This window comes from Manduca sexta, chromosome 13 (genome assembly GCF_014839805.1).
Source record: "Manduca sexta isolate Smith_Timp_Sample1 chromosome 13, JHU_Msex_v1.0, whole genome shotgun sequence".
Classification (NCBI taxonomy): domain Eukaryota; kingdom Metazoa; phylum Arthropoda; class Insecta; order Lepidoptera; family Sphingidae; genus Manduca; species Manduca sexta.
Genome location: NC_051127.1, coordinates 12,933,604 through 12,949,354, shown reverse-complemented (window position 1 = coordinate 12,949,354; position 15,751 = coordinate 12,933,604). Strand labels below are relative to the sequence as shown.

Below are 15,751 nucleotides of genomic sequence, written 5' to 3'. Positions count from 1 at the left end.
CTTTATTAAAATAAATATATATTATAGACAAGTTGTTGCTTGCGACTTCGCTGAAATAAGACTTTATCTAGAAAAATGTCCCGTATTGTTTTCCCAGAAAAAAATACGTATATAATAGTAATCTAAGACATGGTCTATATTTGTAGGTACCTAATTGCATCCAAAACTCTAAGCCTCTTCAAACTTACATTGACAATATTAGTATTTACCTAAGATGAGAAAATAACGTCAAGCAAACTCATCGGATGGTCAAAACACCTCAGCGACAAGACTATAATCAGTTGCAAAACTACAAAGAACCTTAAATTAAGCACTGCAAGGAATAATTAATAAAAAATAATTAAAATGAAATATTATAATAATATACATTGCTCTTTGTAACTAACTTACATCTATTTAAGATAATTATACTGTGCGATTATAATTATTATGAATTAAATCTTGTTATACTTAAATAATTATTAATCAGCGCGGATTATTTAATGCAGAATCCGGTAGGCCGATAACTACGTATTTACTTACACTTTATCGACACTGCCATAAAACTGTCTCGTTAATTATGTTAATGTCATAATCGTCATAATAAAGGTCAATATGCAAGCACTAGAAGATTTACTATTTAGGTAATATCGGTACTAAATAAATTATAAATCATAGGTTTAAGTATATTTTTAATAATTCAAGCGAAATTACGCTGATGCTACACGCTTAGAAAAAATATGTCCTGTTTGTTAAATATTGACAGCGATTTGAAAACTAATATGAATATTTACATACTTATTAGCATCTCGTTGGTACCTACCACCAGAATTGATTGACCCGATCTTTGAGAAATATGAAATAGTACATTTTTGGCTGCTAAACATTTAGCAACATAACTCGTAGGTACATAATGAAAATATTCAATCTTTTAATTCATATATTTCTATATATTATAGTACACAGTTAGGTATCACAGTATAATTTTAATTTACAAACTATATTTAATAATTTACTCTTCTAATGACTCGACATCTAATGGGCTTTCTGGTCTATCTTCTTCACTTGATGCAGAATTACGAGGAGACACAAAGGAACACGATTTTTGCGGCGATTCATTTTCATTATGGCATTCTGTACTTATTTGAGCTGGTGCTTCAGCGTACATGTTACAATCAACATTTTTTTCTTCAGCCTTTTCGAGTGCCAGCCATGGCATATGCGCGTTCATCAAACCCCTGTGCATTGAAGATGGAGGCAGCGTAACGCCAACCGGCGGAATAATATTCGCATATTTTTCTCTTCTTTCGCGTGCACGACGATTTTGAAACCAGATTTTTATCTAAAATTAGTAGAAAAAGTTTAAATGTATTTAAATCTAGCTCGAAGGACCAAAAATTAGAGGACGGTTCCTAGATAGGCTTAATAAAAATCTAAACTCTAGCATATTAGATATTTACGATCTATAGCGATGAAGTCTACTTATTGTTCGCTATGTTGTACTTCAATGACAATGTTTAGCGATTATGCACGCACTCTATGGATGCACACAGGCTAGTTGATTACTCTGTTTAACCTTGGAAATTACGCGGATAAATACAGGTCTACGATGTTTTTGCCTGCGTACAATGAACATAGTACGTATCTAAATACAAGAGAATTTGATTAAGTAGTCGAAATTCACATGTCTTTATTCGCCGTATTCTACCTTAGGCTAGGTGTACGGATTTTATTTTCAATTCCAAACCATATGCCAAACTAAACACATAATGCTAAAAGTATTGGGTTCGCTTATAATTTAGAGCTACATCATAATTATGTACACTGGTTACCTACTGTTGTAAAGTTCGCCTTATCTATATCTATATTTATAATAAATCTGTAGAGAGGTCAATTCTGTACATGAAATATATTTCCAAAATGACTATCAGGGGGTGATTAGGGATCGATACTGATGCCAAAAATGCAATTAGTAAATTTTTTGTCTGTCTGTCTGTATAACCGTTATAGAAACAAAAACTACTCGACGGATTTTAACGAAACTTGGTACAATTATTTGTCATACTCCTGTGCTGGTTATAGTATACTTTTCATCACGCTACAATTAATAGGAGCAGGGCAGTGAAGGGAAATGTTGGGAAAACGGGAGAAGTTACTCCATTTTTAAGCTTCCGTCGCGTGTGCTACCTTAATGGTTAAAGCTACACAGAAATCATGTATGACGGAAATGTTCTCCTTAAAATTATGTAAAAAATATCCCACGACAGCATATGTCTATCTTTTATGGTTGACTCACAATAACACGTGTAACTCCCGATAACTTAGCAGTTCGAAGCTTTCTTATTATATTTGTCTACTCTTACGTTTATAACACTCTCAGTCATCCCTAATTAAAAAGGTTAACATTATTAAATATTCCACAAAACAGAATCATAGACATCGGTATAGAAACCCCAAAGTTATACATGATATGCTAATAATAAGCCATCACGCGTGAATACTGAATCCCATCATCAGACCCTGACCGGACAATCGGACCACCTGCATACCACCATACATTAAAAAAACATCCCGACAAATTGAACACCTCCTCCATTTTTGAAGTCCGAAATCCACGCGGGCGAAGCTGTGAGCGGAAGCTAGTATATAATATATTCTTTATGGTTTAAAAATCCGTCTCAAATGAACCATTATCATTAGAATTGATGGACGAACTGTGTGCCTTGTGAACGTAATTCTGGCAAAAAGATAATTGCGAAGGTAACTTACCCGGTCGTCGCGTAGTTGCAAGGCAGCAGCTAGGGCGCGGAGTGCGGGCGGTGCGAGGTAAGGCGCGCGCGCGTACGCAGCCTCCAGCGCCGACGCCTGCGCCGCTGTGAAAGGCACCCGCGCGTGCCGCCCGGACCGGCGCGACTTACACCCACTGTTCACAGATCCTGTTAAATTCAAAATAATTTAATATCTCCAAGAAGTTTCTAGGTAGGTACTTAATATGAACTCTGCATATAACGTAACTTCCCTAAGTAATCAGTGTCTACAACTTTACTGAACAGATGGCGAGCAACGATTCGCTCTTGCTTGAATCTTTAGGCTACATTATGCATCTCGGATACACGAATAATAAAATGTAGCAAGCTTAAATTTTATTATTTGATCGAGTTCTATTCTATTGTTTTGTAATTAGGAGACTCGAAAATATCTAGGTAGAAGAACCATTTGTGTAATATGCCAATGATTAAGTATCTATAGGTAATATTAATACTCAGTACAATTAGTATTAGTTAAGTAGTACAAATATTAAGCACAGTTGTGGACAAAACATTTTAAAATTATGAGAAACACTAACGTGGAACTCGCGGCGGTCTATACCGTGTACAACACAACCAACTCGGTGTTTCAATTGTTCTTTCTCTACTGCTTCCGGAATCGTCACTCAGAATCCTTTCAATACTGAAATCAGAACGGAGACACTTTGACGTAGATTGCACGGGGGAATCCATAGTTGCACTAACCGTGACGACACCCCGAAACGTTTAAACGCATAATACTGATGGCCAGCCTTAAAACTACCCCACAATATAGGAGGAGTCGAAATGCTCCGCCCCTTACGTTATAGGATGATCTTATCATTGACCGCAAGCAATGGGGAGCACGCACCAATGAGTCCAAAAGTGTTGTGACGCAAACTCATTCATACGGACCACAACATGAATGGGAAATAGATACTATTCACACAATAGAATGTTATTACTTTAAGGGCATGTGAGAAAATTAAAATGTAATGTATTATGTTTCAGAAGTTAATGAATGTAATGCGATACTGCACAAAGATGCAAATTAATATTTAAATATTTTTGGTAAATGTAGTAATGAATAAAATTATTTGCTTTGCTTATTTTCATGTAAAATGAATTCTGTTTATGTTTTTTAGACCTTTCTCTATCTAATGAAACAGAACTTACAGGTGACTTTTGTTTCTATTTATTAACTTGAAATAAATAAAAAAATATATTATCTGAAAGAAAGTCTATTATGGATCTAATATCTATAAGTACTACTAGTCAAAATATTTTTTGTAGGTTTGCAGTGTACACTTACATGAATTTAATAATTTGCCGATACATAAGTGTTGTTGACAAAATGGTTATAATACAATGGGCTTGTTCAAAGTACCGCATGTATAATAATATAATTAAACTTGCAACATAATAGGAAGTTTCGTGTCCACAAAACTCATGTCCTGACCAACAATAAATAATAACAATGGCAATTACAAGAGATCTATCGCAATGATATCTTTTGCAAATGTTTACAAACTACATCCCTAAAGCAATTATCTCACCAATGGAATCTTTACGCTTTTTCAATTGAATTTTGTGCAAATAGATGGAGATAAAATTTAACAATTATCGAATGAGGTTGATATACCGTGTCTATAATACTGAAGTTTGTAATGCAACTATTTGTGAATTGCTAAAATATGTTGTTTTGCCTTGCAATATACTATTTTGATATGTGTAGGTGATTGGTGAACGTGTTTTATTTTATTGTTTACACGCACGTATACTTTATTTATCCACTTCGTTAAATAGGTTTGCTTACTATCTGATTTGATTGCAAATATTACGCAACAATGAGAAAAAATAATGTTGCTTTCAAACTAAGTGTACGTAAGGGTTTTCTTTTGTTTTTTATACTTGATGACAAGTAGACACAAAAAAATATTCCAGTATATGTTTACGCGAATATTAGACTTTGAAATAAAACCATTTTCCGAATTTTATCGTGTTTTTTTTATATTATTAAGTATTTCCTCGGAGAAAACCGCGATGAAATTCGAGCTTATTTCAATAAAGACAAAATAATAAATAGGGATGAATATCGTAGACCAATTCGGACGAATAAGTAATATCATTGCTTTTGCATCAATAAACATTATTTAGATCATCGAATTAGCAGTCGAAGCGGCAAAATTAAGTAAAATTTAACGTAGTGCACTATTCAGGTTTTACGAAAAAATATATTATTTATACAAAAGTCTTTATTCTGAGATTTATAGACATTATTATAATGAGGGATTTTAATATCACTATAAAGGTATACTTATTTATATATGTCATTAAACTATAATAGATCTTATGTACAAGGAGAAGCAAAGGTGACCTTATGATGTTACATATACCTATTTATATGTTAGAATTTAGAACACATACTTAGATACAGAATGGTATAACATCGAGCTCTTTGCTGCGATTTCCACATAGCCAGTACCACAGCCGTACCTTTGGTAGAGCAAAAGGAATAGCCAATCTAATCTGATATCACAGATTATAGTTTTGTTAGGAAATGTAAATAGTAAAAGACCAAAAAACGTCGAAATGCAATCTCGCTCCAAATATCGCAGTAGCTCTATGGTCAGCTCTACTCAAGAGCTTTTGTATTGTATGTTGTTAAGTCTAGATGAAGATGATAATAACTAGTGCAATCTAATGTTTGGTAGTCAACCTTACCTGGAACAAATATATACTTACTATATTCTGTATTTAAACACATTGCTCCCAGCATTGCTTTTAATAAATAAAAGATATATATTATACTTACTATATTGTTTTTGTTTTCTAAAACTTTGAATTCATACGATGATAATTTTGTCAGTATGAATGATCCTTATATTTACGCGAATGTTAAACTACTTAACAGCCTTCATGGTCACGGAGGAGACTGAGGTATTGGTCATCCGCAAAGTCAGTTTGTCAATAAGGTCAAAAGAATAGTGAATTAAGAATGTTAATGATAAATTATTAATTAATTACTTATTAAGTTATTGTTAGTGGTAGACTTGCTAGAGACTTTTGTCTACATAATGACTGGTCGGGCTCTACGGTGATGAGTCTCATAAAAGACCGACAAATAATAAATTTTCTGTTATTATTCATTATTTACATGAGAATGCCAAAGGTCTAAACAAATTTTACTGCTTAGTTTAATATTGACCGATTGAATACCTTGTCCGTTTTCTGCATAACAAACAAATACAAATGGATATTTAATCAATTTCGTTCAAAAACCAAATTAAGTTTGGAAGTTACATTGTTTTTAAACCGAAACAAGTTGGAATTCTGAATAACGGTCAACATAACCACTCCACTGCTCTGCGTCAAACCGGTACTTTATATATTACATGAAGCGTAAAGCCAAGGCTAGTTGTGTGTACCAAAGTGCCGCGCGAGCGCCTCTCGCTACCATTGTGTTTTTATACGCTGGTCTGTTAACACTAAAAAATACCTGTCAACACTACAAAATACAGCTGATAATTTATGATGTCGATCCCGCAGTATATAGAACTTGAAGGAGGAGATCGCATGCCGCGAATTGGATTTGGAACTTGGCAGGTATGTAAGTTAATTGCTTCTTTCTTATCGGGCATTGCTTGGTGATTGTATTTACTATGTATTCTAATGATGCCGGTTTATACAAACATATTATACACTTATAAACTTAAACTTGAGTATTTAGTGTTTACAAAAATCTTACATATAATCCGCAGAATTCAATATTTAAAAATATTCTTACGAAAAACGTTCACACGACACTAAGTACTTACTACTTTCTTGTATTTCTCCCATAATAATTTGTGTCATATTTTTTTGACTATTATATAAAATATATATCCATAATTATAGTTTAAATTACACAATTAGAAAGGGCAAAAACGCTTTTAAAGGTTTACCCATTAAGTGTGCGATTAAATTTGGTATGGAGATAGTTTGGGACCCTGGGAGAGACATAGGCTTTTTATCCCGGGAAAATAGCGAGACTTTTATCTCGGAAACCCTGTTTCACGCAGACGGAGTCTTGAACAAAAGCTAAATTAGTGTTTATCAATAAGACCCTAAAATAATAGGACCCTATAGAAATAAGACCCTACCCATATCTATAATAATACAATGTACCTATCTTAATCTACCTAATATTCACCCTCATATGATATACTTAGATAACTAAATCTATTCATGCTAAACTTACAAACCGTATACACTAGATCCAGAAATGCATTCATTAATTTGTAATTGTTTGGCATTGAGTTAAGTCACGCCATTTCCTTCGATATTTACTTCGGTTAATGGACTCGTGAGACTATGTTTTGTATTCTCATGGTCAGACTACAATGAGAAAAAACTACGTGAATTAAAAGAAGTTTCCGGCTTAGAAAAAAAAAATTAAGTCTTAATGAGATCTGTGAATTTTGTTTCTGTCATTTATTTATCATTATTTTATTTTTTATTTTATTACATTATAATATTTATTATTTCTGTCTCAAGATCATGGTGAAAGTAAATATATTGATACCTTCTCCGCTGACTTTAAACAATCCCAATTACCTTTTTCTATCCGTCGCCAAAATGTACCAATCAGATTTCTTTTTTTAACTTGTTTACAAATTACTTTTTTTATTATTGGTATCGGATAGAAGGTGAATATTGGGATCGTTAATTGCAATCAACGGAATACTTAATATTATTCGGACTTCGGCAACCTCCGAGGCAATTCATGAACAAGCTGAAATTCGAAAGGAAGAGCGTTCAATTCCTGGAACTATCTTTGAATTAAGAGTACCAAGCCTATCTTTATGTCAAGTATAAGTCTTCTTTATCCCATTAGTCTCAAACAAAATAGTGTTATCTTGTGGTGTCAACATTGCATAATATTATGACTTGTAAGTGACATTAGAAGCATACCTATCTCCACAAATATTTTAATTTTTATTTTTCTGAGTTTATGGCCTAACTCTATGTGGTTTACGTCTTTTTAAAACTTAATCTTTTATAACAAAAATATGACATAAATTATTTATTATTTATAATCAAAATTCGGTCACATGTATGATTTGATAATTTGCTTCATGAAATACATTTTCACATGCTAAGTAATTTGCTTATTCGCAACAATATTTTTGAAAAGTTAGTACTTATATCCATAACAATAATTAAACAAAAATTTTAATTATCAAATTTGACTGTTACTAGTAATAATTATATGATTGTATACTGTATACTTAGTCCTTCGCTCTGCAATTATTTAATTATCTTAGTACCTACCTAGTATCTGCTTATTTGTATCCAGCCAAGTGTGGCTAAGAGATAATAAAATTGCAATTATTATGTTTGCACTTATTGCGTTATTAGTTAATAAAGTGATTAATTGAATAAAAAGTTTATTCAATTAATCACTTTATCAATCAATAATATATTTTTCATCACAATAATTACCTATGTACTTGCAATGTATACTATATACCCCTTTTCAGTCACTTTATGTAATAAATTCTATTGCAAGAAGCTATTAAAAAATTATAACATACTAGGTTTACTTCTCGGCTCCGGCCGCGTAAAAAAGGTTTTCCGGGACAAAAGTCCCGCTTTACTTTTTCCCGGAATAAAAAGTAGCCTATATCACTCAGGAAAAATGTAGCTTTCTATAACTGAAAACAGTTTCAAAATCGGTATATATATTAGCGCTTTGAAACAAACGAACAAACTCTTCAGCTTTATATAATAGTAAGTATAGATTATTATATATATAAAAAAGATATTAAATATCATATTAGTATGGAACATATGCTAAGAGCCATTTGCTCGGGGAAGGGTTTTAACATAATAATTTATGGACTTACACTAGCCCGTCCCCATACAAAATAATAACATTTCTTAATTTTCCTTTTATAACGAAATAGATGTTCCATAAAGAGTTTGACATACATACATATAATATGTTTTATGTTGGAGATGAAATATTTTTATATCATTTGCGCAACTGGCGTTACAATCGAATACAAAAAAGTATTACGTCCTGATTTCGAGTAAATACATTTTTTATCATAATAGGTACTTGATTTCTCCGGCAAACATTAGCAAACATTATAACCTATAATCGAATCAAAATAAGTAGTTTTATTTTTTAAATATTATAGTGCCTATAGAAGTTTCCTTTCACAAATCAATGTCTGCCCAATGAACTTAAATGCTACATTACACTTGTTTAATTTGCCATTCGCCGAACAAAAAAAATATACTGAGGCCCGTATTCACAAAAAATATGAAAACAATGAAATTGCCATTGCAAATTGCTGATACTATGTGTATGGGCGTACTGTGCATCCCATAGTATTATTTATGAATACGAATGTTAGTCTCAAAATAATTAGTTATTTGTACATATTCAAATCAAACACTTACATACTTTAACAACATGCAAAAATGTAAAAAATAAACAAATATCCCCGCGTCACAGGTTTTGAACTCAATATAATAAAATTTAATCACCTGTTTTATTTTGCCTTTTCTGCACAAGTTTTTTGACTTCCTTTTTGTTTATTAATGTGTTTCTTTTTACGTCTTACGTAGCACTTAAAATATTGTTTTAATATACTCCATTTTGATTTGTGCAGTTTTATCGAAGAATCAGCGATTGTACAGGGTCTTTTTAAATACTCCACAGATCCAGAGTCACAAGAACATTTATCACTAAAATATGAATACTTATCTTCATCGTAATCCCCACTGGAATGTGACAAACCTCTTGATGTAGAAGCTCTACATGCTGTTGTATCTAATGACCATCCCTCTTTGCTAGTTTGCCCATCGTTACACTGATTTGATACCTTGAAAGCCATTACTATTTAAAGGAAAAGTATCCATTAATCAGCCATACAAGGTCATTTACAATTAACATTATTACAAAAAATGTATAATTATGTTTAGGGTTAAAGATAAAAATTAAGGATTTCGGCACTAGCTTCGCGTTGCATTTGATTTCTTTTAAAAGCAGTTATTAATTTAAAGTAATTACTGAGTCGCTAATTTTAACGATTACACCAAAGAGAATTATAATATATTGGATTACACAAAATAACACACGGTACGAATTATAATGACACCCAAAGAGAAATACAAAGAGGAGAATTATAATCAAAGAGAATTATAATATATATAGAAAATTATAATATGATGACACCAAAATAGTCGCAATTCTTATAGGAAGTAGGTACCTAATCTAAGTCGCAATTCGTAGTACCGATATTATTTACTCTATGGTTGCAATCTCAGAGTAAGTAATATACCTACTACGTATGTAGGAGTCGCAATATTCGTTACCGTTTCATATTGTTGTCATTTCGTAGTTTTTTCTATTAGTTTTTAAGACTGCCGTAGCGTATGCAGAGACCTACTTATCCCAGGTGTATAATTATTATAGGTAATATGTAACATCACGAATGATGGGGATTGTTACCTTATAGATTTATAATTATATATAACATTAATATTTAAAATACCAGATTTAAATTCCCCTTCTACACATAATATAGAAAACATATGTACCTACCATTTACTAACTAAATACTTCTAGAGGGTCACGAGTATCCGGTAATAAGGAACTCGTGGAAATTACAAGGATATAAAATTAAACTATTTGTCGGATTTTATCGCGGTTTTAATTATTTAAGTTTTCTCCCGAAGTATCGAAGACTTTGCAGCCTTTATGGTCACGGGGGGGACTCCCCAGATTTTATCGCGGTCGGAAACGTCAGGAGAAAACTAAAATAATTAAAACCGCGATAAAATCCGACAAATAATTTAATTTTAACGTCTAACATTCGCGTAAACATAAGAAATTATTTAACAAAGATGTGTTAAATTTTAGTAGCTAATAATATGTTTAAGGTCCTTACAAAAGTAAATCCATCGCGTATGTACTTCCAGGCATCTAGTGAAGTATTAGAAAAAGCAGTCGAAGCGGCTTTGGACGCAGGATACCGACACTTCGACACGGCGCGTGCGTACGAAAATGAGGTATCTTTGGGCCGAGCTCTCAAGCGCTGGATTGGAAACGATGCATCTAGGAGGAAAGAGCTATTTGTGGTTACAAAACTACCGCCAGGAGGTAAAGTTCTTAATTTTACGTAATTTTTATTTCTATAAATGAAGGACGAAACCGACAAACAGCTCGCCTTGTGAAATAAAAACATACTTATTTGCGTATCACCTACTTATAATAATAAATATAATAATATTAGCCGTGTATTATATACTTGCCCACTGCTGAGCACGGACCTCCTCTACTACTGAGAGGGATTAGGCCTTAATCCACCACGCTGGCCTAACTAAGCTATCGCCGTTTCATCACCTTCATCAGTCTACTTGGCTAGTCTTATTTTAAACACGTTTCGTCTGAACCTCACTTCAGTGATACTAATGTAGTAAATAAGCTTGATATGTTTTTCACGCAGGCATGCACCCACATCTGGTTCAAGAATATTTTGACGCGTCTCTGAATGATTTGGCACTAGATTATGTGGATTTGTATTTAATACATGTGCCCTTCGCCTTTGAACATGTCCCTGGCGATTTGCATCCAGCGAATCCCGACGGCAGCATGAAAGTCGATCTCACTACAAACCTCGACGAAGTTTGGAAGGTAAACCTAATATTTTGTTATACCAAGTACCTAGTACATATTATAAATTGGGTAGCTATTACAATTTACAGGATTTATTTGCTGGTTGTAGGATACCAGGAGGACCACCGTACACTAGTTGTTAATAATATTATGTATTCCGAACCCTAAGTTTCTAATGAGAACAATGAGAACTTAAAACTAAAAAGGAGTGTGAAGGGCCAAGGAGGGCCCAGTTCCTAATAAGGCCCACCATCAATGGTATTTTCTTTGTGTTGTAGGGCAAAAACATATACCGATTTTTTACTAGGTCTTTTACTATTAAATTCTATAATATGTTTCGATACGTTACAATTTTATCAAAGTTTTTTCTTTACATTGTTACTTACATAAAATGATTTTGTGAAAATTTTAAAACTTGGTGGACCTTTAAGGGTTTCTTTACCTTAGAGAATAGACTAATACTAACAAAAAGTATTACGCTAGTAATGACAGTTTTAAAACCCCAGTTGAAAGAGACAAGTGACAAATATTTCGTATTAGGCGAGGTAAAATATGTAAATTATACCGGTAGCTCACGTTCAAACACATACAAATTATTTACAATAACGGAGATAAACAACAAAAATTTAAAGATGGGCGTCACATACATTGACGATAGTTTAAAAGAAAAACAACAGCGAGTAAAAGAAATTGAACTGAATGCTGTGTATCGTAGCTCTGAAGTATACCAAGCGTGTAGCTTTGATATACCTACATTAAAATCTTTAAGAAACCAGTCAAAAAATTTCTGTATTTTTGATAAAACCAAGAAGGTAAAACTTAAAGACCCCTTTGCTTGGTCAAAAGTTTATAATTCACCTATACGAAAACAAGAAAATGATAATTTAAGTGTTGAAAACAATAATCAGGCTATGTGCTTCATGTCCAACTATCACAAACAAGATAATGTTAGTAATGAATCAGTTCCTACTACAAAGCAAACAAGAAGCACTTCTGTCACTTCGTTTGATAAACGTAAACAGCCCTCTGAAACGAAATCAATGTGGTGTAAAAGAGCCATCCCAAAATTATTGTGTCCGTGTTGTACCGGTGGAGGAGACGACCGCTTAGACCGTTCCCAAAATCATAGCAAAGATGATTCTTATGAAAGTATCAATTTAAAATATACACCTGACATACCTCTGCACTTGCATATTGATCCTTCGCTAATGAGTTTTATCTGTATGCATAGAAGCAATAAATCTAAGCACTCTCGTAAACTATATTATGAAAGAATAATAAAACTTATTATTCGAAATACGTGCAAAAATACTGTAACACTCTTTAAATCTTTTAATCCCATGTAACTAATTATTATCTTGAGAACGACATAAAATATGTGTATCGTGCATAGTGTATTTAAAAATACATTTTGTGCCAAGTTTCCTTAGTGGAGGAAAAATACATTCTTTTGTATGCGTTGAAATTTAAGATAACATACAAATGTATATTATAATTATTCGTTAAAGATAGCATTGTAATAATGTGTAGATAAAAGCTTTACCGATATTAAAAACCGAAAGTGGAGTTATACAGTTTTATTAAAATAAGGTAAAACACCAAGTATACTCTTTTAAAGTTCTCAAATGTGTGTCACTCTCTTCTGAAGTCAAAATATGACAACAATGAATGACAGAGTCACTGTTTTTAACGACCAAATTATAATTAAAGAAAAAAATCTTCAGAGTAAACATTCCAATACCTCACTTGTTGGCCAAGATTTAAGATAACCCGTTAGTCTGATGGTATTATCTTACAAAGAGAAAATGTGTTTATGATTCAGTAGACTGTTAATTACATTTATTGTCGAACTAATGTTGGAATCTTCATACATAACATGCATCAGCCTGCAAATATACAATAATGAATTGGAACTGCCATGCCATCAACACTCACTGTTACCTCATGCTCCCGCAAATGTAAAGGATGTAATTACTCTAACTGCAAGGGTAGACGATCCCGTAAAATAGGAAAGTGTGAATACTTTTGCAAATACATTTTTTGCTGCGGATGGTGTTTTGGAACCCAAAGTCGAGAACGACGACCCGCTAAAATTACACGAAGGGTTGAACACGTGGATTACATAAAAATCCATTCGGGAACTTCTAAGCACAAACAAAAATTCAATGGATCGAACAAAAATGAAACAGCTGATCTTTATTTCTGCACGGTGTCCAACTATGTCACGACATGGCCCAATAACCAAAGGCAGTGGGCTTATAAACGACCTTTAGCTACAGCAGACGATTTTAAAGACTTTGAAGCCGCCTCGATAGCTGCACAAAAAGTACGCACATGTGAAAGCAATGACGTAACAACTAAATCGCATTTTTTTATAAGTAATCCAATTAATTTAAACATTCCATTTCACAATACTCGGACATTTGGGCAGACTTACATTGCCCCTTTAAAAAAAACTCCTATGTTCAAGACGAAAACAACAAAAAACCTAGCAAATATATTTTCTTCTTGTTTAAGGAGTAAACAAAGAAAAGGAGCAACGCGGGGCAACATTCGAAGTAAAAAGATAGTACACCCGATAAGTGCACACATGTCGTTAAAGCCCGATATTACAAATATTTTGGACAACACCCGATCAATATCAGGAACCACCAACGATTTTTCCTGTCAATTCAGTGTAAACTCTATGCAAAGTCTAGAAATAATATCACACGTGCTTACCAGATCTGTTTCCCGGCTCTCCTCGTTGGACAGTATACTCAGCCTGAAATGGCGGAGACGATTCAGGAGACACGACAAACAACCGAGCACACTTCAAGTAATGATGTGCACGTTGGTAAAAAAAATTAGATATAAAAAATCCAAACATATTGTGCGACAAAAAAAACATAACGTAGTAGTGCTTCATGTACCCAAACAATTTAGTAATACATCCACACTCGACACACTGTCTATTGCACGAAACAGTATGAAATCGGTCGCTAGAATTGAAAAACCATTAATAATAAAGGATATGTCGAACGAAGATGTTACTATTAGATCAGTTAGTAAACCGCTGAGTAAAATATGTGGACCGGGCGAAGTACTCGTCAAAAGAGACTAAAACAAGTAAGGTTACAAATCCTTATAAAACTTCAACCCAGGATTAATTAATTTTACATTATATTTCTTGTTACAGACCATATTGAAATTGAAGGAGACAGGCCGTGTGCGTCACGTCGGCGTCTCTAATCTTAATGAAGAGCAATTGAAAAGACTAAGCGATATCAAGAAACCAGAATGTTTGCAAATAGAGATACACGCCCTTTGCCAACAGGAATCACTAGTCGCGGCTTCCAAAGAGCTCGGTATTCCTGTGGTAGCGTATTCCCCTCTAGGATCCAAAGCATTAGCTGATACGCTTGCTGCTAAAACAGGGTAATTGCCTTCATCTACGTATATATACATAATACATACAAATTACTATTATTAACCTAGTTTTCTTTTATTATAGCCGTCAATATCCGGATTTGCTGACACTGCCTACAGTAAAACGCATAGCTGAATCACACGGTCGCACCACGGGACAAATTTTGCTCCGTTATGCAATTCAACGCGGAATTGCTATTATTCCAAAGAGCACCAACCCACAACGTATAAAGCAGGTATATTACATACTAATATAATTTGCGGAATGTCTTTTTAAATTGATCAATCTGACCAGACAAGGACTACAAACATTAAGAAGTTATCTATGGTGTTAAAAATTTATGAAATAAAAGTACCTATTCCGTCCCATAACAAAAAACTGGCGTGATAGGTTATTTATCAAACCCATTCATTCAAAGGGTAGGTTTGAGTTCTCTTTGTAATAGCCAGTAAATTACAATAGACTCATACCTAGTAATAATTATGATATTAGTACAAATTTGGCAAAATTTATTTCAGAACATATCTTTATGGGATTTCGAGTTAAGTGGCAGTGAGATGAAGGAACTGGCGACTCTTGACCGAGGTGAAAATGGACGCATTTGTGACTTCTCATTCTTTCGGGGTGTAGAAAAGCATCGCGATTTCCCGTTCAAAAAACAGATATAAAAACCACAGTTTTGCATTGTGCATTTAAATGATAATTTCTATCTGTACAAAAATTTTAATGAATTTTTAATATCATCCTTGCGAAGTATATTGATAAAATTAAAGGTATGACTAAAACAGTTCGTAGTTTTCTTTATTAGTGGGAGTAACAAAAGGGCGAGCCTCGTGATCAAATTTATTCTACAACATAGGGTCAGCATGCATACGCATACTTAGTCGTTTGTATGTAGTATAATTA

The 15,751-nt window shown here is 33.4% G+C and overlaps 2 protein-coding genes across 3 annotated transcripts; one reads left to right on the top strand and one right to left on the bottom strand.

The window, feature by feature from the left end:
- Positions 1–642: 642 nt before the first annotated feature.
- LOC115450217 (homeobox protein ceh-5) lies at positions 643–3,479 on the bottom strand. The gene is made up of 3 exons (XM_030178216.2): positions 3,326–3,479; positions 2,749–2,915; positions 643–1,321 (listed from the first exon to the last, which is right to left on the bottom strand). Exons 1-3 carry the CDS (start codon positions 3,477–3,479, stop codon positions 992–994), a joined length of 651 nt encoding a protein of 216 aa, XP_030034076.2. The 3' UTR covers positions 643–991.
- Positions 3,480–6,173: 2,694 nt separating this feature from the next.
- On the top strand, positions 6,174–15,632 carry LOC115453872 (aldo-keto reductase family 1 member B7). Of its 2 annotated transcripts, XM_037438280.1 has the most exons (6): positions 6,174–6,371; positions 10,740–10,920; positions 11,267–11,454; positions 14,615–14,853; positions 14,930–15,080; positions 15,364–15,632. In XM_037438280.1, the coding sequence occupies exons 1-6, from the start codon at positions 6,297–6,299 to the stop codon at positions 15,511–15,513; spliced, it is 984 nt and encodes a 327-aa protein (XP_037294177.1). In that variant the 5' UTR covers positions 6,174–6,296; the 3' UTR covers positions 15,514–15,632. The 2 variants fall into 2 exon arrangements, with proteins under 2 accessions (XP_037294177.1, XP_037294176.1); XM_037438279.1 differs by lacking the exons at positions 6,174–6,371; positions 10,740–10,920; positions 11,267–11,454 and adding an exon at positions 11,928–14,254.
- The last annotated feature ends 119 nt before the right edge of the window (positions 15,633–15,751 follow it).

Excerpts from the sequence above, each read along its gene's own strand:
- LOC115450217 (XM_030178216.2), bottom strand. The coding sequence starts at position 3,479 with ATGGATTCCCCCGTGCAATCTACGTCAAAGTGTCTCCGTTCTGATTTC. Across the intron at positions 2,916-3,325 it reads TAGACCGCCGCGAGTTCCAC|GATCTGTGAACAGTGGGTGT; the intron begins GTTAGTGTTTCT and ends TGAATTTAACAG. Across the intron at positions 1,322-2,748 it reads TGCAACTACGCGACGACCGG|ATAAAAATCTGGTTTCAAAA; the intron begins GTAAGTTACCTT and ends TACTAATTTTAG.
- LOC115453872 (XM_037438279.1), top strand. The coding sequence starts at position 13,355 with ATGCCATCAACACTCACTGTTACCTCATGCTCCCGCAAATGTAAAGGA. Across the intron at positions 14,255-14,614 it reads AACAACCGAGCACACTTCAA|ACCATATTGAAATTGAAGGA; the intron begins GTAATGATGTGC and ends TTCTTGTTACAG. Across the intron at positions 14,854-14,929 it reads ACGCTTGCTGCTAAAACAGG|CCGTCAATATCCGGATTTGC; the intron begins GTAATTGCCTTC and ends CTTTTATTATAG.